Below are 26,644 nucleotides of genomic sequence, written 5' to 3'. Positions count from 1 at the left end.
TTCCTGCATTTCCTCTTTGATGTTCACATGATGGAGATCAGGGTCAGAGGTGAAAACACAAACATGAAGAGCTTATTCAGCAGTCTGACGGCAAACAGAGGAAAGAAAAGCAGAAATGAAAATCATAATAAACAAACAGAACTGAACTGGACGAGGACAGTAAGATCATTTAAATTGAACGGAGCTTAAATATTTGCCATTGATGTGTGTACGAACTCTTTCCTTTCACATTAGCAGGTTGTTTCTGAGAAGCAGTTGGCAGACAAAGAAAAAGGAAGAGCAAACAGAAAAGGTGTGAAAAGCTGCCAGCCCCGTGGTGGGGAGATTTTGAACAAACTAAATCAGCACACAGATCTTTTTCACTTCTGTTAATTAGCCCATCACTTCACTTCCGTTGAGTTTTTTGCAGCAGCAAGAGTTAAGGATGCAGACCACGGCTGGTTGGGCTACGTAGGTAGCGCAGCTCTCCGGGGAAAGAGGTAACACAACCAAGAAGCCTGCTACCAACTCTATGGCATTAACCCAAAATAAAACAAATATTTTTCCTTGAACCAGCCTGGCTTGTTAAGATTTCTGAATCAGAATAGCATCTTGGTGCTCAGTGGATACTGTTGGTATACGCAGGTCTGCTCATTCTCAGCTCATGGACATCAATACCAATGTTCACTAGGGCTGTCCTCCACTAAACAAATTCTCAGTTGACTAACAATACAATTTTTCTCCACAAAGAATCACACAAAAGCACCACTTCAAATCTTGTTTTTGCCAGAAATGTGCTCATCAGTTTCTTGGAAATAAGCCATTCAGCATGAAAAAAGCATAAAGAATGATTTATCGACTAAAGAGATCTTAGTCGACTAATTGACCAAGAGGAGGCAGCCCTAATGATCACATTTTTTCAATATGAAATTAAAAAGAGCAAAATGTTGCACACCAGTAGGTCGACAGGTGCGTAGGAGAATACCTGTGGTCGACAGTATAGAAAATAAAAAAGAAAGAAAACTACAACTTTTTGAAACCAAATTTCAAGTGTGGCCGTGCTTTCTTGTCTTCACTTGACAGCCCTGTGTGGAGCGGCTTGTTGTTCCTATGAGACCGGGGTGGGGGGTGGTGTTTGTTGTTGTTGCAGAGTGTTAGACTCACAGCGGCGTGCTGACTCCTGGCTCAGCTCCAACCTATAGATGGACAGTCGGTTGGCTCCTCCGCACAGGTTGCTCTTCTCTCCTTTACACTCCATATTGCATTCGCTGTCTGAAGCGTTGGGGGCCTGGATCTTGTGACCGCAGTAGCACTCTGCTCCGAACTCCAGACCTGCGTACATGTACCCTCTGGAGGGAAGAGAAAGGAGAAACAAGCATTAGCATCGTTAGTAAAGGAGAGACAGAGAGAGGTTGAAGTGATTGTTCTGAGCCTTCTTGACATTTCTTAATCCTTCACAGGCCAATGCAGATTAGCATGCGGAGCAACTGGATAAGCAGTAATCAATAAAACCAAGCAAATGGTGCACAGAGGATGTTGAAGTAAAAATGAGAACACATCCAAACGTTACTCTGGAATAACATCTCTCTCTTTGGTGAAGATGCTGTGAGACTCTCTTGAGGCAATTATACATCTACTGAATCCATCACAGAAGGTCTCTTCTCTCCCCTCTGTTGCTGCGTGGAGGATTGGACTCCCAAGAGGCCTTTTGTTTGCAATTAGAGGTCCAACACGCCCCTCGCACAGGACAAATCCCCTGGGCTGTCAATCAAACCCAAACCTCTGTGCTCTGCTGTGTTCTGTTGCCCCTCATTTGTTTGTCTGTTCCTATTAACCCGCTGCGCTGGGTGAGGAGGCGAGCAGGGTGCAAGATCCAAGAGGAGGAAGGAAGCTGAAAAAAATTGCTCTCTCTGCTCCTATTCTCTGCTCTGTGAATCAGTGATGGGTGTAATTCAATGCATTCGATAGAGCCGTCTCTGGTATTCCACAGGGAGTGAAAGAAAGATGGGTGAGGTAGCAGAGAGAGATAGGATGTGAGGAAACGGGAGACAAATGGATGATAGGAGCAGAGAGATAAATGCTTCCAAAACTGCATACATAACTGTTTTCTGTGTTTCAACCCTGTACAAAATCCAGGATTGGATTTGATTTTTATGCTAATACAAGCAAATTTGGATTAGAATGTTAAGAGCATCAGTTCTGGGAAGGCCTTCCAGGAGTTTGGAACCTGGCTGCAGGTATTTGCTTCCATTCAGCCAGAAGAACATAATTGAGGTTGAGCATTGATGTTGGTCTGGCTCACAGTCGGCTCTCCTGTTCAATCATGAAAGGCGTTACATGCACGGCTGGACTATAAACCAGGAAAGGCAGGCAGCTACCACAGCCACAAAGAATTGTCAAAGGTTTTGCGCTCTTGAAACAAGGCTTTTCAAAAGAGTTTCCAGTGTGTGTGGCCAAAAGTAGCAGTCTCATTTCATAGAAAAATTGCCGGCACACTGAAAAAAAAAGAAAGAGGCTCTTGATTGATTCCATGTGCAAAGAGTGACACAATATAAGAAAATCTGACTAAAAGTGTCACCATTGTATCACCTTTTGAACATGGAATATATTGATTGTTATGCATCTCAAGATGCAAAATGTTAGTTAGTCCTGATGAGCAGGTGGCACCATGATAGAATGGTATGGATGGGTGTGAATCTGTAGGCCAGGCAAGTTCCTCCACATCAAACACAACTATTTCTTTATGGACCAAGGGGTGCATTGATATGTTGAAACAGGAAAGGGGCCTTCAACAAACTGTTGACACAGAGTTGTCAGAAACACGCGTTGCCTCAAATATAATGAAGATTTCCCTTCATTGGTACAAATAGAGCAAAGTCCAAACCAAGAGAAACAGCCCCAGTCCAAGAGTACACAATATGGGCATCCATATACTGTATTTTTGGCCATATAGTGTATTTTAGTTGGACGGTAATGTTATTCTTTAGTGTAGTGTTTTCATCATAAAACCCATGATCTCAGTCTCCCCCTAAGGCACATTTAATGGCTGTCCTGGAGCTTTTGACCATATCATCTGAGATTCATACATGCTCAGATTCCCATTTTTTCAGCATAATTTAAGTCAAATTTTTTCCAAATGAAATGTGAAAATCAAAAACTCAATAAGGTGATATGACTGAAAGCTTGAACAGGACGTTATTTTGCACATATTTTGATGTTAATACATGTGACAGGCCTGTGTTAGTCATTAACTGGATCAATTGGATCTATGATTCCAGCTCCAAACAACACACATGACCCATTTTAATCGATATCTGGGGTTTTTAATTTAATATCAGCTCTACTTTCATTTATCAGCCTGACAGTACAAGTAGAAACGAGATGATCTAATGGAAGAGTGTTTTTTTTTTGTGTTTGCTGCTGTCATACCTTTCTGCACAGTTGTCCTGGCAACGAAATACGGTCATTTTTTTGTAGTCAAAAAAGGAAACTCCTCTCAGCGCTCTTTTCTGTGTGTCATCAGTGTAGCAGCCGAAATACTTGGCTGAAAAAGAGAAAACATACATGTTAGTTATCGAGAGAGACGGACACAATAAACTACATGATGTTTACGTCAGCTATGTCCAACACATTCAGCCACAAAAGAGTAGAAGGTGAGCTGTCCACAACAGTATCTTCCTCCCATGCCACACTGTGTAGTAACGGAGCACACGAGGAGTCCAAAGTGGGGCAAAATCTTTATTTATTTATAATGACACACATCCCCTTCTAGTGGCTTGTAACTGTAACTGTCATCTCTCTGCATTTTCTCCAGTAGTGTGTGGGGGTTGGGCTTCAGTGCACCTCTGCAGAGGGATACTGCAACCCTTCAACAGCTTCTTCCCTCTCATTAACACACTGTCTCTGTTTAACCGAGCTGCACAGGCTCCACTCTACCTTTTAACAAACATCTCACCATCTGTGCTGTGCCATTACCCCTCTAAGCCTCCGAGCTGAACGAGTCCCGGTCCCCCCGCATTACTTTAATTGTTATAGACTAAAGACCTGCATTTGTGCAGCATGTGGTGTGCTGCAGGACTCGGCTGTAATCTTCCTCGTAACTATTGTTGAGCTGGGATATAATAATCGGCTTCACGATGAAGGAAAACGCTGATTTATATCAAGCTGGAACCTCATTTTGAGTGGCGTATTTCTGCTTTGTATGACATGAGGGTAAAAGATGAAACGGTCCTATTACCTGTTTTATTCTTTCTATAAGCAAACATTCCACAATAACTTGTAACTGGTGGATCACAATAACAAATGTCAAGTGTTTGTTCAGCTGTATTCTACCCTCTGTCCACTCCTTTTAGTTTTGCCCTCAACACAGTATGCTTCTGTGCCATTGCACCACACAGTGCAAATGGGTTTGTATGCTGCGGTCTGCATCTTATGCTCCAATATCCCCTCCAAATTAAATCCAGAGCCAGTGGGAATGAGTGCATTTGCAGTGAGAGGAGAGGAAAGAAAAAAACAAACTGCGGAGTAATGAGTGGAGCTGGCTGTATGGGAGCAAACGAGTGCTTTGATGCTGCTAATTACTCCATCATCACTTTCTGCTGCAGTCCTGCGAGCTTAGTGTTTCTGAACGGGAGGGGAGGAGGAGGACTGAGCCAGACTATCAGATATCCCAAAGCCTCAATAGACATTGTAAACATGTTTGTTTTCCTGGCCTTGAATTGGAAAAAAATAACTCAGCAGTGCACTAGAAAAACATTGGTCTTCAATACTCTAATGCGCAGAGAGGTACTGTGCTGTTACTCATAGGTTTTGTAAAAGAAGCACTTATTTGTTTTCTCTTCTGGCTCTGAGAGCTTGGAGACAAATTCAGGCAAGCTGCCTCCACATTTTGTCCCAATGCTAACACAAACGGAGCAGTAGTCACTCACACTTGTGTTTCATATTCATGGGCAGTTTATATTCTCCACCTGCCCGTACTGCTCTCTGGAGGGAAACCAGAAACCCACATAACCACAATGGACTTGTAGTAAAATTTATGGCGTTGTGGATATGAATAAATAGCAACCCAAAATAGCATGTATTGAGACTGGACCAGATGTTTACAACTGCTGAACTGAATGTTTCATACTGGTGGACTAATAACTGAGAACATTTACTCAGGTCTGTTCTCATCTGCAATTTTGAGGTGTACTTGTACTTGAGAATTTATTATTTTATGCTTTCTAGTTCTACTCCACTATATGCCGGGGAGAAATATTGTACATTATACTAAACAATTCATGTATTTGACACCATTAGTTGCAAGTTACTTAAGATTTTGCAAAACATATCACCAGTTTTTTTTAAATATGATGCATTTATAGATTAAACTGCCCATCATATTACTTAAGGTAAAATTACAATAAGAAATTTGTAACATAGCAGATTTTCATTGTCGTATTGCTGAATTTACTAAAGCAAAGTGTCTGGATAATTATTCCACCACTGAGTGGGGAAAGGCTTTTTGCATGTAACATGCAAAGCTTTATTCATTTCTGTTGGCGGACTGGAAATGACATCTGTTTGGAGGAATGCTTTAAGTGTGGAAAAGTAACTAAGTACATTTACTCGAGTCATGTACTTAAACTACAGTGTTTGGGTAAATCCATTTTATACCTCTATTTCACCATATTTCACAGAAAATATTGTACTCTGCTATTGTACTCCCCTACACATTTGTCTGACACCTATAGTTACTTAAGATTAAGATTTTACAGACTAAAGTAGACAAGTACATTTTGATGAGGATAGTTTGAATGAAGGACATTTACTTGTATCTTAATATATCTAAAGTACTTTGGTATTACTCCTTAATTAACAGATATAGATGTTGGAGAAATCCACTGTTTGACTTTGTTTTTAATCATTTATACTTAATTCAACAGTGCAGAGGTTGACAGGGAATGAATGGCCAAGAGGAGCAAGAGAGAAGTGAGTCAGGTGTAAATGATATCCTCTTATCTGCTCATTTGATCATGTTTCATTTGGAAAGGAATAAGTAAGCACGATACTCATGCCATCCAAGGTCAGAGATGTCAGCCCTGGTCAGACATTTCCTGTGCTCACTCTGGTGTTTTCAAAACCTTTTTGTGACTTGATAAGATGTCACATGCCAGTCAGAAGTTTATATGTAAACAGTTTCTGTCAGGATTATGTAATCCCACAGTGAGAGAAAACCGTAAATCCTGTGATCATGAAGTTAGATGTTGCGGTTGTGTATCAGCCGAACATGTGCCGAGTGGCACAAAGCCGAGCTGCAGCTGAAGCTCTGTGAGTGAGACCCTTGAAGGATTCACTCTGAGACGAGACAGAGGACTTAATCATAATCATCATCTCACTCCACTCTCAAAAGATTTCCTACATGACCAATTACAACTTGAAATTCTGAGTCATTAAGATGATGCGGTTTGTAATTAGAGATTACGTTGGATCAATTTCTTATTAACATCAAGTGCTGCCTGTGTGTTTGCCAGGGAATATGCATTATAAATCAGCCTGTAATAAAATGTCCTACATTCTTATAATTTGTTGAATTCTCATTAGCAACTATGACACAAAACAATGGGTTATTATAATCATTGTTCTTAATATTTTACACAAGAATTCAGTCGTAAACACGGAGAAGTCATTAATGTTGCAGCACTGCAATTGCTGGCACACATTGTGATTATTCCTTCATTTAAAATTAATTTACTGTACCAGTAAATTCTATTTTTGCTTTGTTGATCTGCTTAAGGGAGCACTGCATTGAATTAATGTATTTCTTTTGATAAATTATTATTATTTATTTATTTTTTTTATGTGGGAGAAGCCAAAGGCAAATTTCAACCCTCTTTTACAATTTATCTGTTGATGAATTTGTAAAACTGTCAGCTGAAAACAAAACCATTGCAACAGTATAGTAAAGGATTGTTGGTACGACCCACCTCTTCCATTGTCCACGTCTTTGGCACTGCGTCCTTTAAGGGCACGGTTCCAGTTGTTGGTGTAGTCTCCCCCCCTACGCACCGTCTCCTGGCCCTCCTGTCTGGCCTTTTTCATCCACGGAGGGCCATACCTCCGCCCGGACCTGCGGGTCTCTTTAAACACTCTGCTCATGATGCCAAGCCCCCGGGCGCCTGACATCGAAGGGCGGCTTCCCATCTCTGAAGCTACCACCGCGTTTCGGCCGCCTCTGGCCCCGGGGCCGCTGTCCCCAACGAAGCCAGAGTGCAGGAAGACGAGGCTCCCGGCGGTCAGGTAGAGGAGGATGAGGGAAAAGAATCTGACTGGTTTCCTGCGGAAATAGCGCTGTATCTTCAGCAGAGGCTTGGCCATGCTGGCTCCCCCTGCCACTCAGACACGCTTTCCCAGTGATGAAAACTCATAAAGCAGAAGAATCAACACCAGCTGCCCCTGTTCCCACCACACAGCCCCAACGAAAATGAAGAAAAAGTCTGTTAAAGTGTCTTAATCCTGTATGAAGGTCCTCCAAACAATAGCATGACTATTCCCTCATGTAAGCCTCTTCAGTCTCATGAGGAAGAGGCTCTACACCTGTGCTCTGTGCTGCCCTGTCCAATGAATCCACGTGAGAGTCTCTCTGCCTTCCCCGCTGACAGTTCAGCCCCGAGAGCCGGCTCCGGGGCCACGGCATGAAAGTTGAGTGGTTCAGAGTGAAAGATGATCCCTCAACAACACCGCTTTCACTCCGGTTATCAGCCTACAGAGACGCCACAGCAGCACCCACAGTGGCACTTTCTCCCACGTTGTGCAGAAGGAAGAGGGTTTTATTTACAGGCTGAACGGAGATCCTTTCGCTTTGTTGAGGCCGGCTATTCACTGAGAGAGAGGGCGTGACTCTCCATCTGCAATAAAGACACACAGAAAGAATAAGTACACAGCTGACTAAGCTTTATCGCACATGGAAAAGGAGAAATAACATGAGCATGTTAAGAATGAAGGATGAAGTTGATGCGTCACCTTCAAGGCAATAAATCAGCCTTATAATAATGCTTTTGTTACTGAGAATCACAAGTTAACCTGTCCTCATAGTTTGTCAAAGAATACAATTTGAAACGGAGATTAATCTGGGAAGCGTTTTGTTTGATTGTGTAGATATTTTGGTTTTCATTGCCGTGTGGTTGGGTGTATGCTTGTTTATATATGTATGTATATATATATATATATATATATATATATATATATATACATATATATATATATACATACACATATATATATATATATATATATATATACACGCATACATACATACATAGATGCTTGTTATGCTACCTATGTTCTTATGTTTATGCCTATTCAGTATTTTCATAATTTGTCTTTAAATGTAAAGCACTTTGAAGTTAAGTGTAACGAAATGTGCCATATACATTGCCATTGGTGTTAGTTTGTGCACAAAACAGTAAAGCTTCACTGCAATAAGCTCACACTTCTACATTATCTTCAATAAATTAAGTTATGCAGAAAAAACAAAACCAAACCTCTACCCTGTTTATTTTCACTGATGGAACTAATGTGTGCAGGAATTGAAGAGAATTAAATAAAAGCATTATTCCAGATGATCTAAGGTGATGATCATTTTTGTGAATGTGTGACCGGAAACAGGCTCACTTGATCACTTGTTGAAAATTCTACAAGTTCTATTCTACAAATTCTACTCCACGCTCGATTGGTTCAAGAGCTGAAGCTGGACAGAGCGGAGTTCAAGGAGTAGGCTACTTCTCGTGGTATTTGTTCCACCCATCCTCCACTGTGATTGGCTGGCTGGGTCAAAAGTGACAGTGTTTACCAAAGATGAACATTTTGAAGCTCTCAGTGGCCAGAAAAAAAGATTCCAAAGGTACGCGCGTCATGCTGCTGGTGTTTGTAGTCTGTTACACTGGCCTCAGAAAAAACACTTTGACCAAACAACTGTACTGCTGACTTGTGCTATTTTTAGAGCGAGCATGCGACTCATTGTCTTCCCCTGCTGTAGGCCGACGGCACATGTTTTAGTAGTTTGGTTGAATTTTGCATATTCTTGCCCTGCTGTTTGTTAGTTAGTTAGTAGTTTGTTTTAAAAAAAAAACCATGGCTGTAAATTTTAATTTTATAGAGTAGTAGATGAAAATGGTTTGGAGCATGTGACGATATCTTACACATTGTACCTTGATGATTTTACACTGATGAACTGCATTTTCATAAACTGGCTGAATCCCGACTTCCCAAATTCTCGGCAGCGTCTCTCAAAGGAGTCTCTGTTCTGGGACGAGCCCGGGAGGCTACATTGGAAGATGTAACGCAACACTCCTCAGGGTCAGGGAATTTTCCAGAACATTCAAAGGGACAGTCGCCCTTGTGACTCTCTGTCTGCCCCGAGACAAATCTGCAGAATACTTGTCACCTGAAACCTCAATGGCACAGCAGGCCCTCTTGGCTTTCCGCCCCATCTACATTTCCCTCCCGTAGTCTGGGACGAGGCTGGGACCCTCAAGGAGAAATGGATCACATTCTGCTCATGTGCTTGAACCAAAGACATTCCACATCCTGTCTGAATTTGACTCTGTATCTTGATCAGTAACTTCTAAACACCTGCAAGGATGTTTTTCATTGCTGATGCACTTTGTCTGCAAGGGTGTTGTAGCTGATTTTAATAGAAAAAGTAAATCATATGAGTAGGTTTCACACTCAGGACATAAAATATATAATAGTCTCATTTGTCCAGGCTTCAGTTTCTTAGAAATAAATCTGATGTCTCATTGCTGGTACAAGAAAGTGCTGTACACAGGGGAAACGGTTAGTCTTGCTGGTCTGGATAAATAAACAAACACTTTAAATTTAACTAATTACTAGAACACGTCTCGTTTGTATATACACAAACAGAAATGTAAAAAACTACGGTTGTGGTGTGTTATATTCCTGACAATTTTTTTAAGTTAAGCTAAGCTATTCAGCCGTCGGCTCTGGCTTCAATCCTCTCATCTCACTCTCGGCAAGAAAGTAAATTTCCCCAAACTATTCCTTGAAACATTTATGTCTGAAACGCCGATGAATTTCAGTGATCTTCTCGTTCCCACGAACAGCGTATATTTTGCACGGATTCATATCGATGCAGTTACACAGTAGATCATTTGTGATATTCGTTGCAACAGAAGTGGGCTATAAACATTGTTGAAAATTGACTTCTACTCTCTCAGTAACCATGGCGATTCTTCAGTCCTGTGTCAGTATTTTGCTCCTCGTCGACAGAGAAATGATTCATATTTCAGGACGAACGACACAGTAACTCTCAAACAAGCTAGTCCTTGTTTCAAACCCAATCATTTGTTTGCCTTGGAGATATTTAACCCTATCTAGGTTAGGTTTCCTAGGGTTACAAGGCTTAAATAGAAAAATAAAACATACATATTTCACCATGCCTCTCACTCCTATCTCACTGTGCAGGGCAACAGTATCCTGAAAATGTGTGGCGGCCTCTTGGTGGGAGTCCTGTGGCTGTGTGTGTGTGTGTGTGTGTGTGTGTGTGTGTGTGTACAGGCCATGGTATGGTGGTTTAAGAGGCTGAGCAGATGGAGAAAATGACAAGTACAAGTGACACCTCCTTACTCTGCCTCTCACGTACACTGCAACAGGCCCACACACAGGTTAATTACTGGTGTGAATATTTAATCCCCCAAGTTACGAAAATGAAATTGAACTCGTGGCTAATTTGCAGGTCCAAATGACAGTAACAAGAGCGTGGTTGGACTCTTGTTGCAATTGTATAGATCTGTCATATTTCATGAGGGAAAAAAGAAACAAGAGACAAACCTGTCACGCTAGCAGCTCTGTGACACTAAACACTAACATCAACATGCTCACAATGACAATGCTAACATGCTGATGTTTAGCAGGTATAACGCCATTAGCTTTCTTTGGCCATTAACCAAAGTATTGGATGAATTAAAATGTGGACTTGATGATGCCAGATGGAAAGTTAAGAGATTACCAAAGTTATTTGGGTTTTCACAAGTCTGTGCTAAATTTCCTGACAATCCATCAAATAGTTAAGATATTTGATCAAAAAACACAAATGTGAAGGTAATGCTGGCACTAGAGGAAAAGTCAGGGGGTGATCAAAGTCATGTGTGTAGAGTGTATGAGACGTTTCAGTCTGGACCAAAGTGGTGGACAGAGTGAGTGACGGAACAACATTGCCATCCCTACAGTCTAATGTGGCTTAAATTCCCAGAGTCAGGCCTTCACATTCAAGCTTCAAATACTGCAAGTTTGTGCCATTCACATTTCACAACATTTACTGTAGAGCTAAAAAAGGGTCTCGTGGATACAAATCAGGTGTGAAACAGACGGACAGACAGACAGATGGACAGACGGAAAGGAAACGCAACAGACAGGAGTAGGAGGTGCAGCGGTCTTTCTGCCAAGTCACGGCAATTACTCAAGTGTAGCCGGCATGAACTCACTGACTGACCATTAATTCACATTCATATTAAATGAGCCAGCAAATATTTAATCAGAGCGGATTTAGGGGAGGAAACGTCAAAGTTAATCTTTGTTGAGTGGTCAGACAGACAACTCAGCTTGTGCTGCAGGCAAAGGGCTCCACAAGTCAGACCATAACTATTCTTCACATCTGTCCCGGGACTCATTGACCGGGGGGGGGGGGGGCAGGGTTGAGCAAGAACGAGCTGCGTTCAACTCTGTGACACCTCTCGAGTTCAGAGACAACACTTAACTGTCAGCCACCACAGACAACTGGTGGGTTCAACAATTGAGTCGCTGCCTGACCTTTAGCTCAACTCTGGTACGACAAAGAGACAGTAAAAAAAACTTCTCACAGCGGGATTGTGCTTTATTGTTTTGTAGTTTGAAGGAAAGAAACTGCCAAGAAAAGATGTAAAAAGACAATAGATGCATGTTTCTGATAGTCATTTTTATATCTTCAAAAAGTGGCGACAAGATTTGAACTCTGTAGATGTTGAATATTTGTGAGTAGGATATTTTGCCACGATAGAAGCAGTTAAAACATTGTTACTTGGTTCTGCAGATGTAATCAATTTCCATCGGCCCCCCCTGCCAAAAAGCATTCTTTTCACTCCAACGTGGGTGACTTTTTCAGTGCACATAACACCAGCTGAATTAAATTTGTTTTCCCACAGTTTAAAGTGGGTTTTCTTGCTGTGTTTTAACAGTTGTGAAAGTTAGAAAAATACAGGAAAATATATGTGTGGTGAAATGTCAGCGAAGTCCACAGTAAAATCAACACCAACAGTCATTTATAGTGGGCTTCTAGAGGAAAGAAGCACACATTACTGTGATAGAAATGTTCAGTGTCAACAGTGGCAGGAAGACAAAGTTATCAGCTGCACCGGCAATAGTGGGAAAGGAAACCATTTGAGTCTTCTCTCCTTGGCCTTTTGTCCAGCTCCCTGAGCACTCAACAGTAAGTCCCATCCTGTAAAAGTACTGTGCTGTAACATGCTTTTGCTTCTTCGGCAGCAGAAGGGTTAACAGTGCTGGCTGACCCTCCCCTCACCCTGGGGCCTGTCTTTCCGCTTCCCTGGTGTGTTTGGCCTGCCAGTGCGCATTAGCCGTGTTTGTCAAATCAAATCAAACTAAAGATCACATTCCTCCCCCGGTGATAACGCTGGCCACGCTTGCATTCAAGTTTACACAGATTGTTCCCCACCATCCTATTGCAAAGTTGCCTGGTGCCTCATTACCGGTCCATGAGCGAACTCGACAGACCAGCAGAAAGTAGCGAGGTTGTAGAGAGCATCTCTGACTGAGGATGTAATATGTGTTCAAAGCATAACAATAGAACTAAAGAATGTACTGTTGTAAATAGCGGTGGTGAAACAATAAGAAAGCGTTTTGAAGACATTTGCGGTCTAGAAAAAGACGTCAATTCACACGGAAAAGTGAGAAAGCTCAAGCAAACTAGTTAGATGCCAAACTTTTGCTGCTCAGCAGAACAGATTGAAGCTGCTCACTCTGTGGTGTGCATGACCCCTGAAACCTAGAGTGTGAACATGACTACTTTGAATAACAGCAACATCATCGCACTGCCAGAGCTGTGTTTTTGGCTTGGTGATTGGCAAAAGTTTCCACGGTATGAGTACAGTTTTGGCTTGCCATTTTCCTGTCAGCCATTCTAATTAAACTATGTTTGATCTCAGCGTGTGCTCGCATTAGTGATTGGCTCAATGCCCAATACACTTAATTACGGGTGGCCATTCAAAAGGAAGCTCATCAGCAAAGATGTTTGAAAGAATCTCTGTAGAGTGAGACATTATACAAAGCTAGGAAAGCAGTTTTAAACTACTGACAAGCTTATGCTACTTATTGTTCCTTAATACACTTTCTCCCAAAACAACAACAAGAATATGAACCATTTACTGAAGAGGACACCCACCTCTGCTTCAATGTGGACACTTCACATACCCTGTGACAAAGTTTCTAATAACAGTGTTCCACTATATGCGTTGTACTGTATGTTATTCATCAGTTGGCTATCTGTAACCAAAACCTCTGTCTGAAATCTGTCAGGAGGTTTTGAAAATGTGGAAGAAACGTGAGATAAAAGTAGACAAATCAGTGCTGTAATGAGTGTAGACAAGCTGCAGATTGGTGGTTAGACATCCAGTGCCCCCACTCTCTTTTTATTAACCTCTCATTAATGGCCTGCTGAGAGGTTAATGACACAAGATGTTAACTGATACATTTTAGATGTATTACCAGTGTGGTTTAATTTTATAAAATGTATTCATTTATTATATGTACATAGTACAACTAAACAGTATTATGTATGAATGCTGCCAGTTTTGGTATGGACAGAAAAGACAAAACACACAGACACATTTTTTCACAACCGAATGGTCTGACAGAAATGTATGCATAAATGGTAAAATGTGGGGTTTTAAAGTCCTAAACCATCAAAGGTTTACAGAGTCAAAGCATTTGGCTGGTTGGTTGTTTGTATATGTTTTTAATTCCTTCAGCAGCTGAGCAGCCAATCATTACTTCAGGACGAGACGGGAATGTTATATGTAGTAAGGGAGCGCCCAGATGGTCTTTAATACCCTTTTTTTTTAAACACAAGAACACGCACTAAAAATAGGTAGTAGACTCCTTTCCTTGCAAGTTTGTCACTTTTGACGTCATGGCTGCATTGGCCAATAAAAGACGTTGACTACTGCAGAGTCATTTGTTCGAAAATGAATGCTGAATGTAACTTTTCCCTCTAAAGACAAAAGCCAGGTGTTAGTGGGTGTAAGTGTGTTCTTTTGCAGCGAGAAAAGTCTTTAGAGGCTATATATCTATATATCATAGATATATTTATATCTATATATCATAGATATAAATATATAGTCAGACTAGGTTTCATTTCTTGTTTGTGTTATTTGTGCAAAATGTGAGGCACCTACTGAAGAGAGCTATTGCTGTAATGAAACCCATTGCTGTGTTTAGCCCTGTTCGTTACGCTCTCCCAAAGCCCGGAGGTAATTAGAAATACGAGTACATTTGGCATTGTAGCGGTTGAACAGACCAATCCCAGTTATGGTTTTTAAGTAGACCCTATAAAGCTTAAAAAATAAGCCCATGATGGCAGGGAAAAAGCTCTTTGTAATCCTGATGATACTCAATGGTCCATTAAGCTCAGTGGTGACCTTTTATTCTGAAAGAGAAGAGGTAAATTAAAGGGTCTAAAAATAATGTAATCCTGTTCTTTGACTGGTGCACAGTAGCGTTAAGCTGCGGCATTGTAACTGAGTGACTGATGATCATCATTTCCACCAGAACACGGTGATAAGCAACTGACACAGTCAGAAAGAAAATGGGGCTGAAGGAATAATAGCTCCATTGTGATTGTGGACACAAAGCAACAGAGTTAAATTATAGGAATGAGCAGAAAGACAAAAACTGAACAAGTCATTTGCTCAAAATCAGGATGAGCACTTATCATTCTACTTGTAGACCTGTTTGGTCTGTTTCTAAATCTGAGGGAAAGAAAGACAAGAAAGGAGAGAGAACTTCTGCTATTTTAGGGAGATGTGCTAGAAAATAATCTTTGATGGTTACGGGAAAGACATGGATGAGGTGTCACACAGCTCCAAACAGAGAGACATATCCCAGATTGCTGTGTGAGTTTCAGACCCACCCTCGGTAGCTGCCCCTCCCAGTTCCCAGTTGGCCACACGGACGGACATTTGAGAAACAATCACTTGAATCGGTCCTCTCTAATGGCTTCATAAAAGAAGTAATTATTCTGCAGCGGGGAGGCGCTGTCAATGGGAGATCAAATGATGTCTTCCACTATCCAACCTTAACAAAGCTCTTCATTCAGGGCCTTACAGAATATCTGCAGCTCAGTTCTTTTTCCAAAGAGGAAAAGAGCTTTTCCCCCTTTTTCTTCTCCCACCTTCACTAAGCACAGACGGTCTCTCTGCTTTAATTAAAAGTGAATTCTCCCGGCTCAGTTCTGCTGCAGATCTCAGTCCTCTCTGCTTGAATAGACTTAAGAGGGGATTGTAGTGGGGGGTGGTGGAGGGGGGCGGATGCCTCTGAATGGAACTTGAGGCGATTTTCGACATCACAACATTAAAGTTAAAGTGTGAAAGCACAAATGAGACAATCAACATGCAGCTAAGAATTACAGTTATTCATTAACTGAGAATCGGGCACTTTCTTTTTCCATGTTGGACAGCCAGAGAAGAGTGGGTGTTTGGCTCAGTTATTTCTGGAACAACTTGATATTACATATTTTGAACATTAATGTGACTCAGTATTTACTATTTCTGAGCTTGAACACTTGTTCTGTTAAATAAGAGGCCAGAAAAACACAACTTCAATCCGTCATGTCAATGTTGAGTAAATGTTTGAGGTTTTGGTATAGGTGTAACCTCCATTCTCTATGCTAGGCTAAGCACTTACAGAGCAACATTAGCATTAGTTTGGAGTTGTGTCTCTGGTCAGCTGGTGTACGTGAGTCCAATATTCTCTCTCTTTTAAATTTGTTTTGGTCTCCAACAACATCGTGACTCACATATCTGACTTTTTAGCTAATAAATGCTCCACTATGTTCACCAGCTGGTTCCAATTCATCATTCATCATTACTAGCGACCCCTCTCACATTACACGTAGTCATTCGATCCATTGGTGATATAAAATATTCATTAGAGCAGCTTTAAAACCTGCTGCCACAAAACGATTTTACCAAGATGAATACAGCAGCATCCCACAATGGTGTAATAACTGTGTTGTTGGGGGAACTTCTTCACAGAGGAAGATGATGACACGACTGTCCTTCTGTATCACACAGCCTCTTCTGCTCTGTTGGGCAGAGTAAGAGCAGAAAAACCGAGCCGAGTGCTCAGCGGTGCAGTGAGAAGGGAGACAGACCCTCTACACATTCAAGCTCCTGTGTCAACGAGCTCGCACTCTGCTGAAGTGTCCTTAAGCAAGAAGCTGAACCCTCCAACACTGTTGTTGTGCAGCTAACTGAGAGGGAAATGAAAAGAGCATTTTTAATCTATTTTTCAAGAAGTATAATGAGTGACGGTTCAGTTTGGAATTACTTTTGCCAAATGCACCAACTGCTACAGTAAATGTGTGCTTCAGAAGTGCTGAAAGACAGTCGGGGTGAAATGAGATGGTGCCAGGGGGAGGCTGGTTTCGTTTGAAGTTATCAGTATTGACAAAATCTCACTTCCCCTTTGCTTCAGTCCTCTCTTTCCTTTTAGAAAACCACAGTGTGGTCTCACAGACTAATCCTACTAAGCTGAATCCATTTCCAGCTGGAAAAATCATTGCAAAACTGCCTTGTTGATTCATTGCATTTTTCAGCTCAATGTCAACAAATTTTACATTTAATAGTTTCCTTGTGAGGTAAATAAGTCTGCAAAAAGAGGATTTGGAGAGGCTACTAAAGATGTTGTCTGGAATAAAAGGCTGATCCTGGCCACAGCACCACATGCTGGGATCACTTCAGACAATACAAGATCCCGAAACTGCATGTTGCTGTCACAGCATGAAGCACAGGAGCAATACAGGAAAACAGTCAAGTGTTTTGTGAAGCGGAAATGGAATCAAATGTATCCCCTTGATACTGTCACTGTATGTGACTTTTGTGTGAAAATAAAAATCTACTTTTCATGGTCTTCAAAGAGAAAAGAGTTGTCCTAGAGCCCTGTAGTTTAAGACAAATAGCGTATACTTTAACAACAACATTCCTTGTTACAAGCCGAGATGCCGTCGCTGGTATTGTTTCACCTTGTGAGTCTGAGTGTGTGTCATCATGACTAAATGTGGTCCTGGAGACACCTACTGCAGCGCAAACTACCACAAAAGCTGTTGTTTATATTTCTGTCTGTGAACAGATTTTGTCACGGAGATAATAATAATAATATTAATTTTATTTATGAGCACTTTTAAAGCCCGAAGCACAAAGCAGACCTGAGGGGCCTGTTTGGACAGAACAGTGTGAAGAGCTCAGTTATATACTCTGGTGCCAGATCATTCAGAGCCTTATATGTGATACAAGCACTTTAAAATGGCCTCTAAAAGAGACTGGAATCCAATGCAGTGAAGCCAAAACTGGTGTGATGTGTGAAAATCGTTTTGTTTTGGTCAATAGTCTAGCTGCGGGATTTTAAACAATTTGGAGCCGCTCCGTTTGTTTGTTTATGCAAGTGAACAAAGCATTACAGTAAGCGAGGCGGGAAGATATAAGGGCATAAATAATTTTCTCAGTGTTGCTGAAAGACAGAACTGATCTAATTTTGGAGATATTACTGTGTTGATGAAAAATACTACTGGACTACTCTCTCCAAGTGTTGCTCCAGGCTCCAGTTGCTTTCTAGGATAACACCCAGATTTCTTTGTGGCTGACTTCACGTTGGGAGTGAGGGGGCCAAGGAGTGGCTGCATTTGTTTTGAGATAGAAGCCCCCCCCCCCCCCCCACACACACACACTTTAACGCTCTGGCCTGATTTGGCGTTGCAGCATGGTGTGTGATCCCATAGCAAGATGCTCTGTAGTTGGATTTTACTTTACATTCTGTTGTGTGTAGTTTAATCTCTAAAAATGCACAATATTGTATTTGCAAGTATAGTTCTTGAGTAAATGTACTTGGTTACTTTCCACCACTGACCTACACTGCACCAGGCTGTAATCCAAATGACAAAAGGATGTGTTTTATAAACACTTATTGCAAATGTGAAGTGCATCTGCTTCTTTTTAGGTTCAGCGATGGTTGGAAATAAAACTGCAGAGTTAAATAACTAATATTTTGAGCCTGTTTTCTCACCAGATTGTAATGATATAGTTGAAAGTTGTATTAGCAAAAACAGCAAAAGGTCTCAATTGTTTTCACAGACTGTAGCCTCAACAGAACAGAGTAGAATGCAGCCAAAACACATGTTTTGAGTAAAAACACAAATCATTTTTTTTCTCCACTGGAAAAATATACTCTTGCTATTAGTATGCAGGCTATACTGCTTTCACCACCTACACATACAACCCACAGCAGAATCGAAAGCATTTGATGCCCGTGCTTGTGGAGTTGCGCAAAGTCTGTCGGGGAAATGAACACTAAGTCAAATGAAGGAAGATGAGACGATCGAGACAACTTTACAGCAAAAGAGCCTCTGAATTACATTAAACATCATCACAGACTGATAGTGTTTAATGCAATTCAGAAGCTTTATTTTCCCTTTATTAAAAGGAGAATGAAAGGATGCCATGAGAGCAGTCAGCTCCACTCCGACTGTTGTTGGACACAAGCTATTTAGCTGTTTTTGATGAGCTCTTCAATGTGCACAGTCACGCAGGGCAGCAAGCTGGGCTCACTGGTCTGGATGCATTCATCTGCAGAACATGGAGTGTGTTTGTAGATGGGTGCTCTGTACGCACGTCTTGCAGTGCAAGTGTGTACTGAACCATGGGCCTCATTAGCATCACGCAAATCAGCCTGTAAAGGTCGAGCAGCACCAGAGGCCTGCTGTCAACATTTCCTCTTCAATTAAATATGAACATCATTTGAAGCCTTGTTGCTCATAGGTCCTATTTTTAGTCAACTGTTGTTGTTTTTGTTGACAAGTTGTCACTACGTCCTCATTGTTGGTCCCATCAGCTCTACATGGAATGACAATTCCACGACTGAGCAAATAAACACATGTATTTTAAGTCTGGACTAAAAGGTGGGTTTAATGTATGTTTAAGCCAAATCTTGAAGTGATGGCAGTACAACTTTCACATGGATGCAGCTTGATTCACTTGAACTGAAATATATACATATTGAAGTCTACAAACGAGGCTATGAATGTTTAAGTTATATATGTGTGTGTGTGTGTGTGTGTGTTTGTGTGTGTGTGTGTGTGTGTGTGTGTGTGTGTGTATGTGTATACAATATGTGTGTATACAGTATAAAGATATTCCATTTTATTTCCTTCTTTAACCTACATTTTTGTTTGTTTGTTGATTTGATTTTAAACCACATAAGACAGCCGAACAATGTGTCGGACCTAGCTGAAGGACAAAATCTATTATCAGTAGACATTGTGAATACTATTGTTGATAACATACTCGCTGCATGTAAACACTTTGTTCTGTAATACTTTCTACTGTAATAATAGAAATCATTAAAATCATTTTCCAATATGTGAAACTGTTGTCATCAGTTACCACATGGAGCTAAGACCTAAAGGAAATTGAGAAAGGGTCACTTCTGCAATGATGGAAAGGTTACGTATATGCGTGTTCACAGGCGAGCACTATAGCGTGGCTTTAAATGTGCCTATATTTTGTGTGTGTGTGTGTGTGTGTGTGTGTGTGTGTGTGTGTGTGTGTGTGTGTGTGTGTGTAGAAGTAGAAATGGGCAATGTGTCTGGGGATTCAGGCTTTCTGGCAGCTGCCTGCTTTGGGCTTGCAAGAAGGAGCGAGCCTCAGCGCTGCTGCCTCTCCTAAGATGAATAAAATATGACGAGCATGCAGCTGTGTTTCAGCGTTGCCCTGATGCAACATGGACAACATCTCTGAAGCAACAGAAGAAAGACCATACAGACACAGAAACAGAAATCTCTGAAGTTACAGAGCAACAGCGGAATGCTCGGTTATTTTTGTAAAAGAATACCCAAACTTGAGTCCAACATGAATGTGGTTGCTTTTACCTAAAGGGTCAGTTCATGTCCAAAACACATATTTTCTCACTTCCCTGTAGAGGCATGCAGATAGTTGGTTTCATGTGCTCAAGTTCTGACTTTCATGCTCTGAAACTTAAAGGGACTCTTTCTTCAGTGGAAAGCAGTTCCAAAGAAAATGTTTCTCAGTGAGGTCTGTGGATTTTCCTGAGTAACTGAGACATTTATGGAAAGAATTTTCTTCAAATCTGTGAGCACCACAAACAAAATTCCCCACACCTCAATTAAATTGGAGTGGAGGCAGACATTTCAGAGGCAGATATCTCAAAACTTCTGCAGATAAAACTGAAACTATCTGCGTGGCTAGATCACAGTAATGGTGAGTGAATGAACTGACCATTTAAGCTTCAATCAGCGCAGAATTCACAAAATACTGTACGTACGAGTATTGCTCCTCTGATGATGAAAAAGAGAGTGCGAGCTTTTGTCATTTACAGATCCACAGCAGCCTCTCTGTGTTTTTATTTGTGGTGAATTATTGACGTGCGTGAGCCCCTTTCATAGTGCTGCGGCGGTGCGTCAGACAAAAAATAAGGTTGGGAACCACTACGTTCGAGGGTCTAACACAGCAAAATGAGGCTGCCTGTGTTGTGGTCTCAGTCTTCCACCAGACCGCGTTCAAGTTGCCCCGGGGTGGCTGAGGAGAGGGTCGAACCGGGAGTCAGTGAGGCGCTGAGCGGGAGCTCGAGCTGAGTCATCCCACCCTCAAGCAACCTGGGAAAGACATCTGCACAGTCACACAGAGCGAGCGGAGGTGATGGGGGTTGACGAGGCGTGGCAAACCGGGCTTGTGGTTGACCGGGCGTGCTTCATTTACTGCATGTGATGGTTCCTAACATCACGGCCAACCTGGGCAGCTCCTCTGACAGATGGAGGACATTAGCGCCGCAGAGGAGCTCAAGTGTGCGCTCTGCTTACCGCCAGATCGGAAAAGTAGCTGATAAGGGGATAGACTTAGGCGCTTCATCCCACTTGCTGCTGGAAATTAATGGAACAACATGTAAGGCTGAGTGTAAGAATAATAAGCCCTTACTTAAAGTGTGTATAAATAGACGATGCTCGGGTTACTGTTGCACATCTTTCACATGAAATCCCAGTAGATGCAATTACTGAGCACAACACTGACATGGGATTTTGCTGCTGTTTACCCTTCAATGACATACTCCCAACAGGAAATAAGCAAAAGTAGTTTATCTGTTAAAAAAAAGGGTATGCTGTTATTCCATGCTAGCAACAGCGGTGGAGGGGGCGGAACAGAGGGATGCACATCTTGATTTGGCCGAGTACTTCATTTCACAGGAACCTGACAAATTTCTCTGGCAAGTGTGAGAGCCCAATTAGGTGCGGGCGCGCTGAATGGAGATCTGAAGCCGCTGCTGACACCGACTGCACAGCTGACAGACCCAGAGGGGGCTCCACCCCTTCTGACTCTTTATCACATTGGGGCTCCTGCTGCTGTATCGCAGCATTGTTAGGACAGGGCTTATCAAAATCTCCTGACATCCTCTTTTAAGCAAAAAGCCTGTCTAAATCTTCACAGTGCAGTCTGGATTTGGACGGATGTGTTTTCACGGATCGACTAACATTGCTCGAGGTGATGTTCTGAAAGCTGAGAAAACACCACAGGGTTGCTCACTGGATAAAATATCTACTTTATCGACCTAATAGAGCTTTAACAAGACTTCTTTAAATGTTTGCTGTCCAATTGTGCATTCATAGTCAAAATCCTTCAAATTATTTGTAATCTTTATTCCTACGTTATTCAGTTTTCTACCTATTAGGATATAAATACCTTTAATGTGAGCACTCTTTCAGGAGTATAAATGGTGCTTTAGTTTGAGGTGCAGCTACACACACAGGCAGCACTGTGACTGCCAGGTCACAGCTCTGTTGGTGCAGCAGGTACAGAAAACAGAGTCCAGCACTTTAACGCCAACAAAAGCCTTTTTGTAAGGCGGGGATCGAGTTGAAAAAGGGACAAGGGGGTCTGCTACTCGAGGTGAGCAATTACAGTGGTGATGTGCTAATCTCGACGACTGGCACTATCTCAAGGTCGGCCGTGGACCACAGAGAATGTGGATTTTATATTCACAGTTTTCTCCTTGTCACCCCCCCCCCCCCCCCCCCCCCCCCCCCCCATTTTCTCCAATGCTTTCACACTCTCTTCCCCCGTCTTCGCTCTTCAAGCCCACTGCCTCCTCTGATGACGTTCACACAGTTGTGAGTCAGTCTCAGAGAGTTTGGTTCAGACTGAGAGGAGCCAGAGTTGATGCTGCATCTGACCTCCGGAAGAACAGCTAATGTTGTAATAATTCATGTTTGGGGACAAAGTCTTGGAACAGAAGAGAGGTTTTTCTAAATTAAATTTACTGTAAATCCTGTAACTTTAAAAACAAACATGCTGCTGTTTGATCACAGTAGTTATGTATATGGACTCATTCAAGACTGCTAGTAGTTCTCAAACTGGGGGGGTTGGACACACACACACACACACACACACACACACACACACACACACACACACACCATTTAAGGCTTCATATTAGCCTTGGTTGGATTAAACAACAGTCATGTCCTCAGCTGGGTGCCTGTCTCTGTCTGAGAGAAAAGTCTGAACAGCAGGTCTGAGTTCAGTCCATTTAGGTTTTCAGTCATGGGATCAAAGCTTAATAAGTGGCGTTTGGTTTAAATACTGGAGATGGACTTTAATATAACATATTTTGTTGGCTGTGTTTTGTCTGAATTCTAGGTCTGAGTCTGAGCCATGTAAGTCGATATCTGTCAACACAACCCATAGACTTCCATTAAAGTTTAGGTTTTGGTTCTGTCTCCCACCCAGTATCTCCCTCACCACCTGTCTGGGCGGTGATTATCTGGATACGTCTTCCGGAAGAGGTGCTGTGAATAATCCTCCTATAAGCTGAAAATCTGGCTGAGATGCGCATGCAACGGGGCTGACCCACTCCTCGGATCAGTTTGACCGTAACACAGTTTTGAAGATTATCCTCTTTCAAAAATCATCTTTTCTTTCAAGGAAGAGCAAAATAAGTTATTCCAAGCCATAATAAATTAGGGCATACCCCTTGAAGTTTCACATCAACAAAACTAAAAATTTTAAAACTTTCAGCACATCTTTGGCAAAGACAGCAGAGTGTTTAACACCAAGCTATTTTTGTAGGCGCTCTAATGAGGATCTTGACATCCTTTTCTTGATGGTGATATATCGGGAGCGAGTACACCACTCAACCTACACACAGCTCTTACTGCACCAATGGTACTTCACTGTAATGTTGGCTGGCAGAAGCATGCAAACTGCTCTTGTCAGTTCCTCTGGCGATCTTCAAAGCCTGCAGGCCATTGGCTGTGATCCATGGCTCCTCCCTGAAAGGTCGCCAAGTGGATGACGATGAGATAAGCTCTGGGGGAATTCAAGGCCTTCCCATTCGGCTGCCGGCCACCCCGCCGTTACACAAGACACTTCATATCTGAGCCACTTTCTGAAATTCAGCATCGAATTTGACCGAAACATCTTTCTTTTAGGATTAAATCTTTTCGCCGCAATAGATAAAATTGACAGTCAAATTCCGGGACTGCGACTTTGACCCTGATTGTTCACTAAAACAACAGCAGAAATGTGGACAGCACCCTCTCATGCAAATGTGTTTCTCAGTTGATGGAATATTCCACTGATGTCTGTTCACTGCCTCAGGGAGGACTGAGCTCACGGGACAGCTCAGCCGCAGTTAGCAACAATAAAATCTTTGTGATTTTATTTTTTAAATGAGCGTCCACAGATTTCTGCCATGTGAAGCTGAAACCACGTTATATGATGTGATAGAGACTCCCAGTGTCGGAGTGGTTGAATTAGAATACAAAATTAGAGCTTTGATTTTTACTCCACAGTGACGTTCATGATATTGATCAGTTCTGCTTGGTCTAGATTCAGGAGCTATATATGAACTGAGTGCCATAACAAGAGGCCTGTCGTGGGCTGTGCTTTCTATTTACTGTCATGCCAAGTGCTGAAATAGCAGCAGCATGAGCAATTAGTGCCGTTCATAAATTGATTTTAACAGCATAGTGATCAATCTTTACAACCATTATGTTCTTCTTCTTCTTCCACTTCACACTGGGCGGCTGGTTCGATACGGTGATCTACAGCTCACCGAGGTCATCAGAAACAATGAGGGGGAGAGCAGGCTACTGAATCTGCATAATTTCCTTAAAGTCATTAAGAGTTACCCTTTAAGTAAAATGCCTGCGCAGCTGAGGATAAATATTGCAATGGTTATTTGCTTTATCGATTCATCTGCATAATTTGTTCTCAGATTTTTTTACTTTCCTCACATCTGAAAAGCTGGAACCAGAGACAGTTTATAAAAAAAACAAAAAGACAAACACAGTCAGACAGAGCTGAACTCTTGCTTAAAACATTAATAAATGAGAACAAACAAAGTGAGGTTCTGTACACAACGATAACACTAAAATCGAGAAAAATACAAATTTGTTTTTTAAACTACAGAAACAAATGAAGGGTGGAAATGCGGGCTTGGTTCTGCCAGTTTATGATTTGCAGCTCTGGTTAAAAATTAGCAGGAGTGCTCTAATGAAAGTCAGCAACTTCTCACTTTGGGGAAAAGGATGGAGTTGTTCAGACTGTGGGCCACCGACCAACCATGCACTGGGTTAGAGATGAATGCATTTTTACTGCCCACTGAACATGATAATGTATATTGGGTAGAGAGCAGGGACACCTTCACGTATGTCACACAGCAGCATGCAAATATCACAGAGAAATATCGAGACAAACCTCTCAACTGGAATAGCCAACTAGTCCAATGAACAGAATAATACATTTAGATGTTTCTGAGTGTACAGGGCAGATTAGGCCACCACCTCTGTCCCTCAGCTGTTTGTATCACCTGAGGCTCAGTCTGTTCAAAACACATCAATAGACAAAGCCAAAGGTTGTTACTGTTCAGGCTTGTCTTCAACAATTCCGTATTAAAATGCCAGTGATCATTCGAAAACAGTAAAAATTACTAAAACAAATTTTGGACAACTGATTTCTGGGATTGTGGGATTTGGTTTATACCTCCAGGATGTAGACCAGCAGTTATCACACCAGTGACTCCAGATACAGACTTCTATAACACCACAAATAAAAAACAACCTATGCACACATCTTACAGGACTCTGTGAAATCTTTCCTCCTGGGTTCTCGTCAAATTCAATGTGTGCAGTGACTTCACCTTACCTTCAGAGTCAAGGGGAGGCTTCAGCAGATGGTTTGATGCAGTTCACAAGACGCAACTCAGCCGGGGATCTCACAGGCTCTGACATGATGTTTCATCTCCACGATCGTTCAGCCAAATATATGCTCTCTGGTCACCTGCGCTTTCATAAGCAGATAACTAACGTTAGTAGCCACTCAGTGCTGCTCAGTAACGTACTGTACGGTACCGCGGATAAACCGCTGCACGCTGCTATCTTTCAGTCGAAGGAGGAAGGAGTAATGTAAATATGGCCATGTAGGCTCAAGCGGTCCACATCAGCCCCGATGAGACGGTCCACTTCTGGTCTCACTCGCCGCAGTCAGCTGGTCACCGCGTAGATGTGATGCAGGCTGCAGGGCCGACCTGTCTTCTCTGTCGACTGTCCGATGTGAAGGGAGGCTGTTTTGACGCCGCGGAGAAGCAGCGCTGCACCGTGCGTCCTGCGCTCCCGCACGGACCAACAGCACTGCCTGCTGTACTTAAAGAGACACGGCAGAGCACGCGGAGGCGCGCTGGTTCCGCCGCTCTGCGCTCTGCTCTCTGGGCGACGCACGAGAGGTTTGACGCGGTGGCACTATCTCCGCTTACAGGAGGGCAATCCGAGTTTGATTTGGTGAGAGGGCTTCAGTCAGAATCCAAAATCAGGTGTAGATCTGCGGCCAGGTTAGTTTGGCGCATTCAAGCAAGTTGCCGGATTTGATTAGCACCATGCTGGTCAGCTTTCATGAAGCTCTTTTAAGTACAACTAATCACGAAATGTTGCTAAAGCATTCAAATACTGTTTATTTAAAAAGGAAAGTTGAACCAATATGAAGTCCGATCGGTGCAGTGTATATGGCTCTCTGTTGGAACCTGCTGATTGCAATATATTGCAATAATAATGGTATTAATAGCAGGCTCGGGGTTAGTTTAGAGTGCACCATGACCCTGGAGACAAGCTGTCAGTGTACCAGCAGCATTTAATCAAATAAAGCACCACTAGTCATACCAATATATACAGGACAATATACTGTAGACTTGCACAAACAATGTACAGAATATAAGTAAGGTCTTAATTTGTATTTTAGTTCAATTTCTAGGATTTTGATCTTTTTTTTTTTTACATGCCTTACATAAGTGTCACTAGTGGTGAAACATGGTGCCCCCCAAAAAGTGCCGTTCTAGTAAA

General features: G+C 42.1%; 1 protein-coding gene across 1 annotated transcript in view; it reads right to left on the bottom strand.

Annotated features, from left to right (window-relative positions):
• wscd2 (WSC domain containing 2) overlaps window positions 1-25,870 on the bottom strand; it is a 33,213-nt gene extending 7,343 nt beyond the window's left edge. Inside the window, exons 1-4 of the mRNA XM_068703989.1 lie at window positions 25,458-25,870; window positions 6,945-7,865; window positions 3,409-3,523; window positions 1,144-1,328 (exon numbers count right to left, since the gene is read on the bottom strand). Coding sequence (XP_068560090.1) covers window positions 1,144-1,328; window positions 3,409-3,523; window positions 6,945-7,335 — 691 coding nt within the window. The 5' untranslated portion in view covers window positions 7,336-7,865; window positions 25,458-25,870. The remainder of the gene's footprint in view (window positions 1-1,143; window positions 1,329-3,408; window positions 3,524-6,944; window positions 7,866-25,457) is intronic.
• Between the last annotated feature and the right edge of the window lie 774 nt (window positions 25,871-26,644).

This window comes from Cebidichthys violaceus, unplaced genomic scaffold, assembly GCF_023349555.1.
Source record: "Cebidichthys violaceus isolate CVI_PGR_0920_01 unplaced genomic scaffold, fCebVio1.0.p SCAF_9, whole genome shotgun sequence".
In the NCBI taxonomy this organism is placed as follows: Eukaryota; Metazoa; Chordata; class Actinopteri; order Perciformes; family Stichaeidae; genus Cebidichthys; species Cebidichthys violaceus.
Note: the sequence above shows the minus strand (reverse complement) of the source record. Positions and strands in the feature narration are given on the sequence as shown.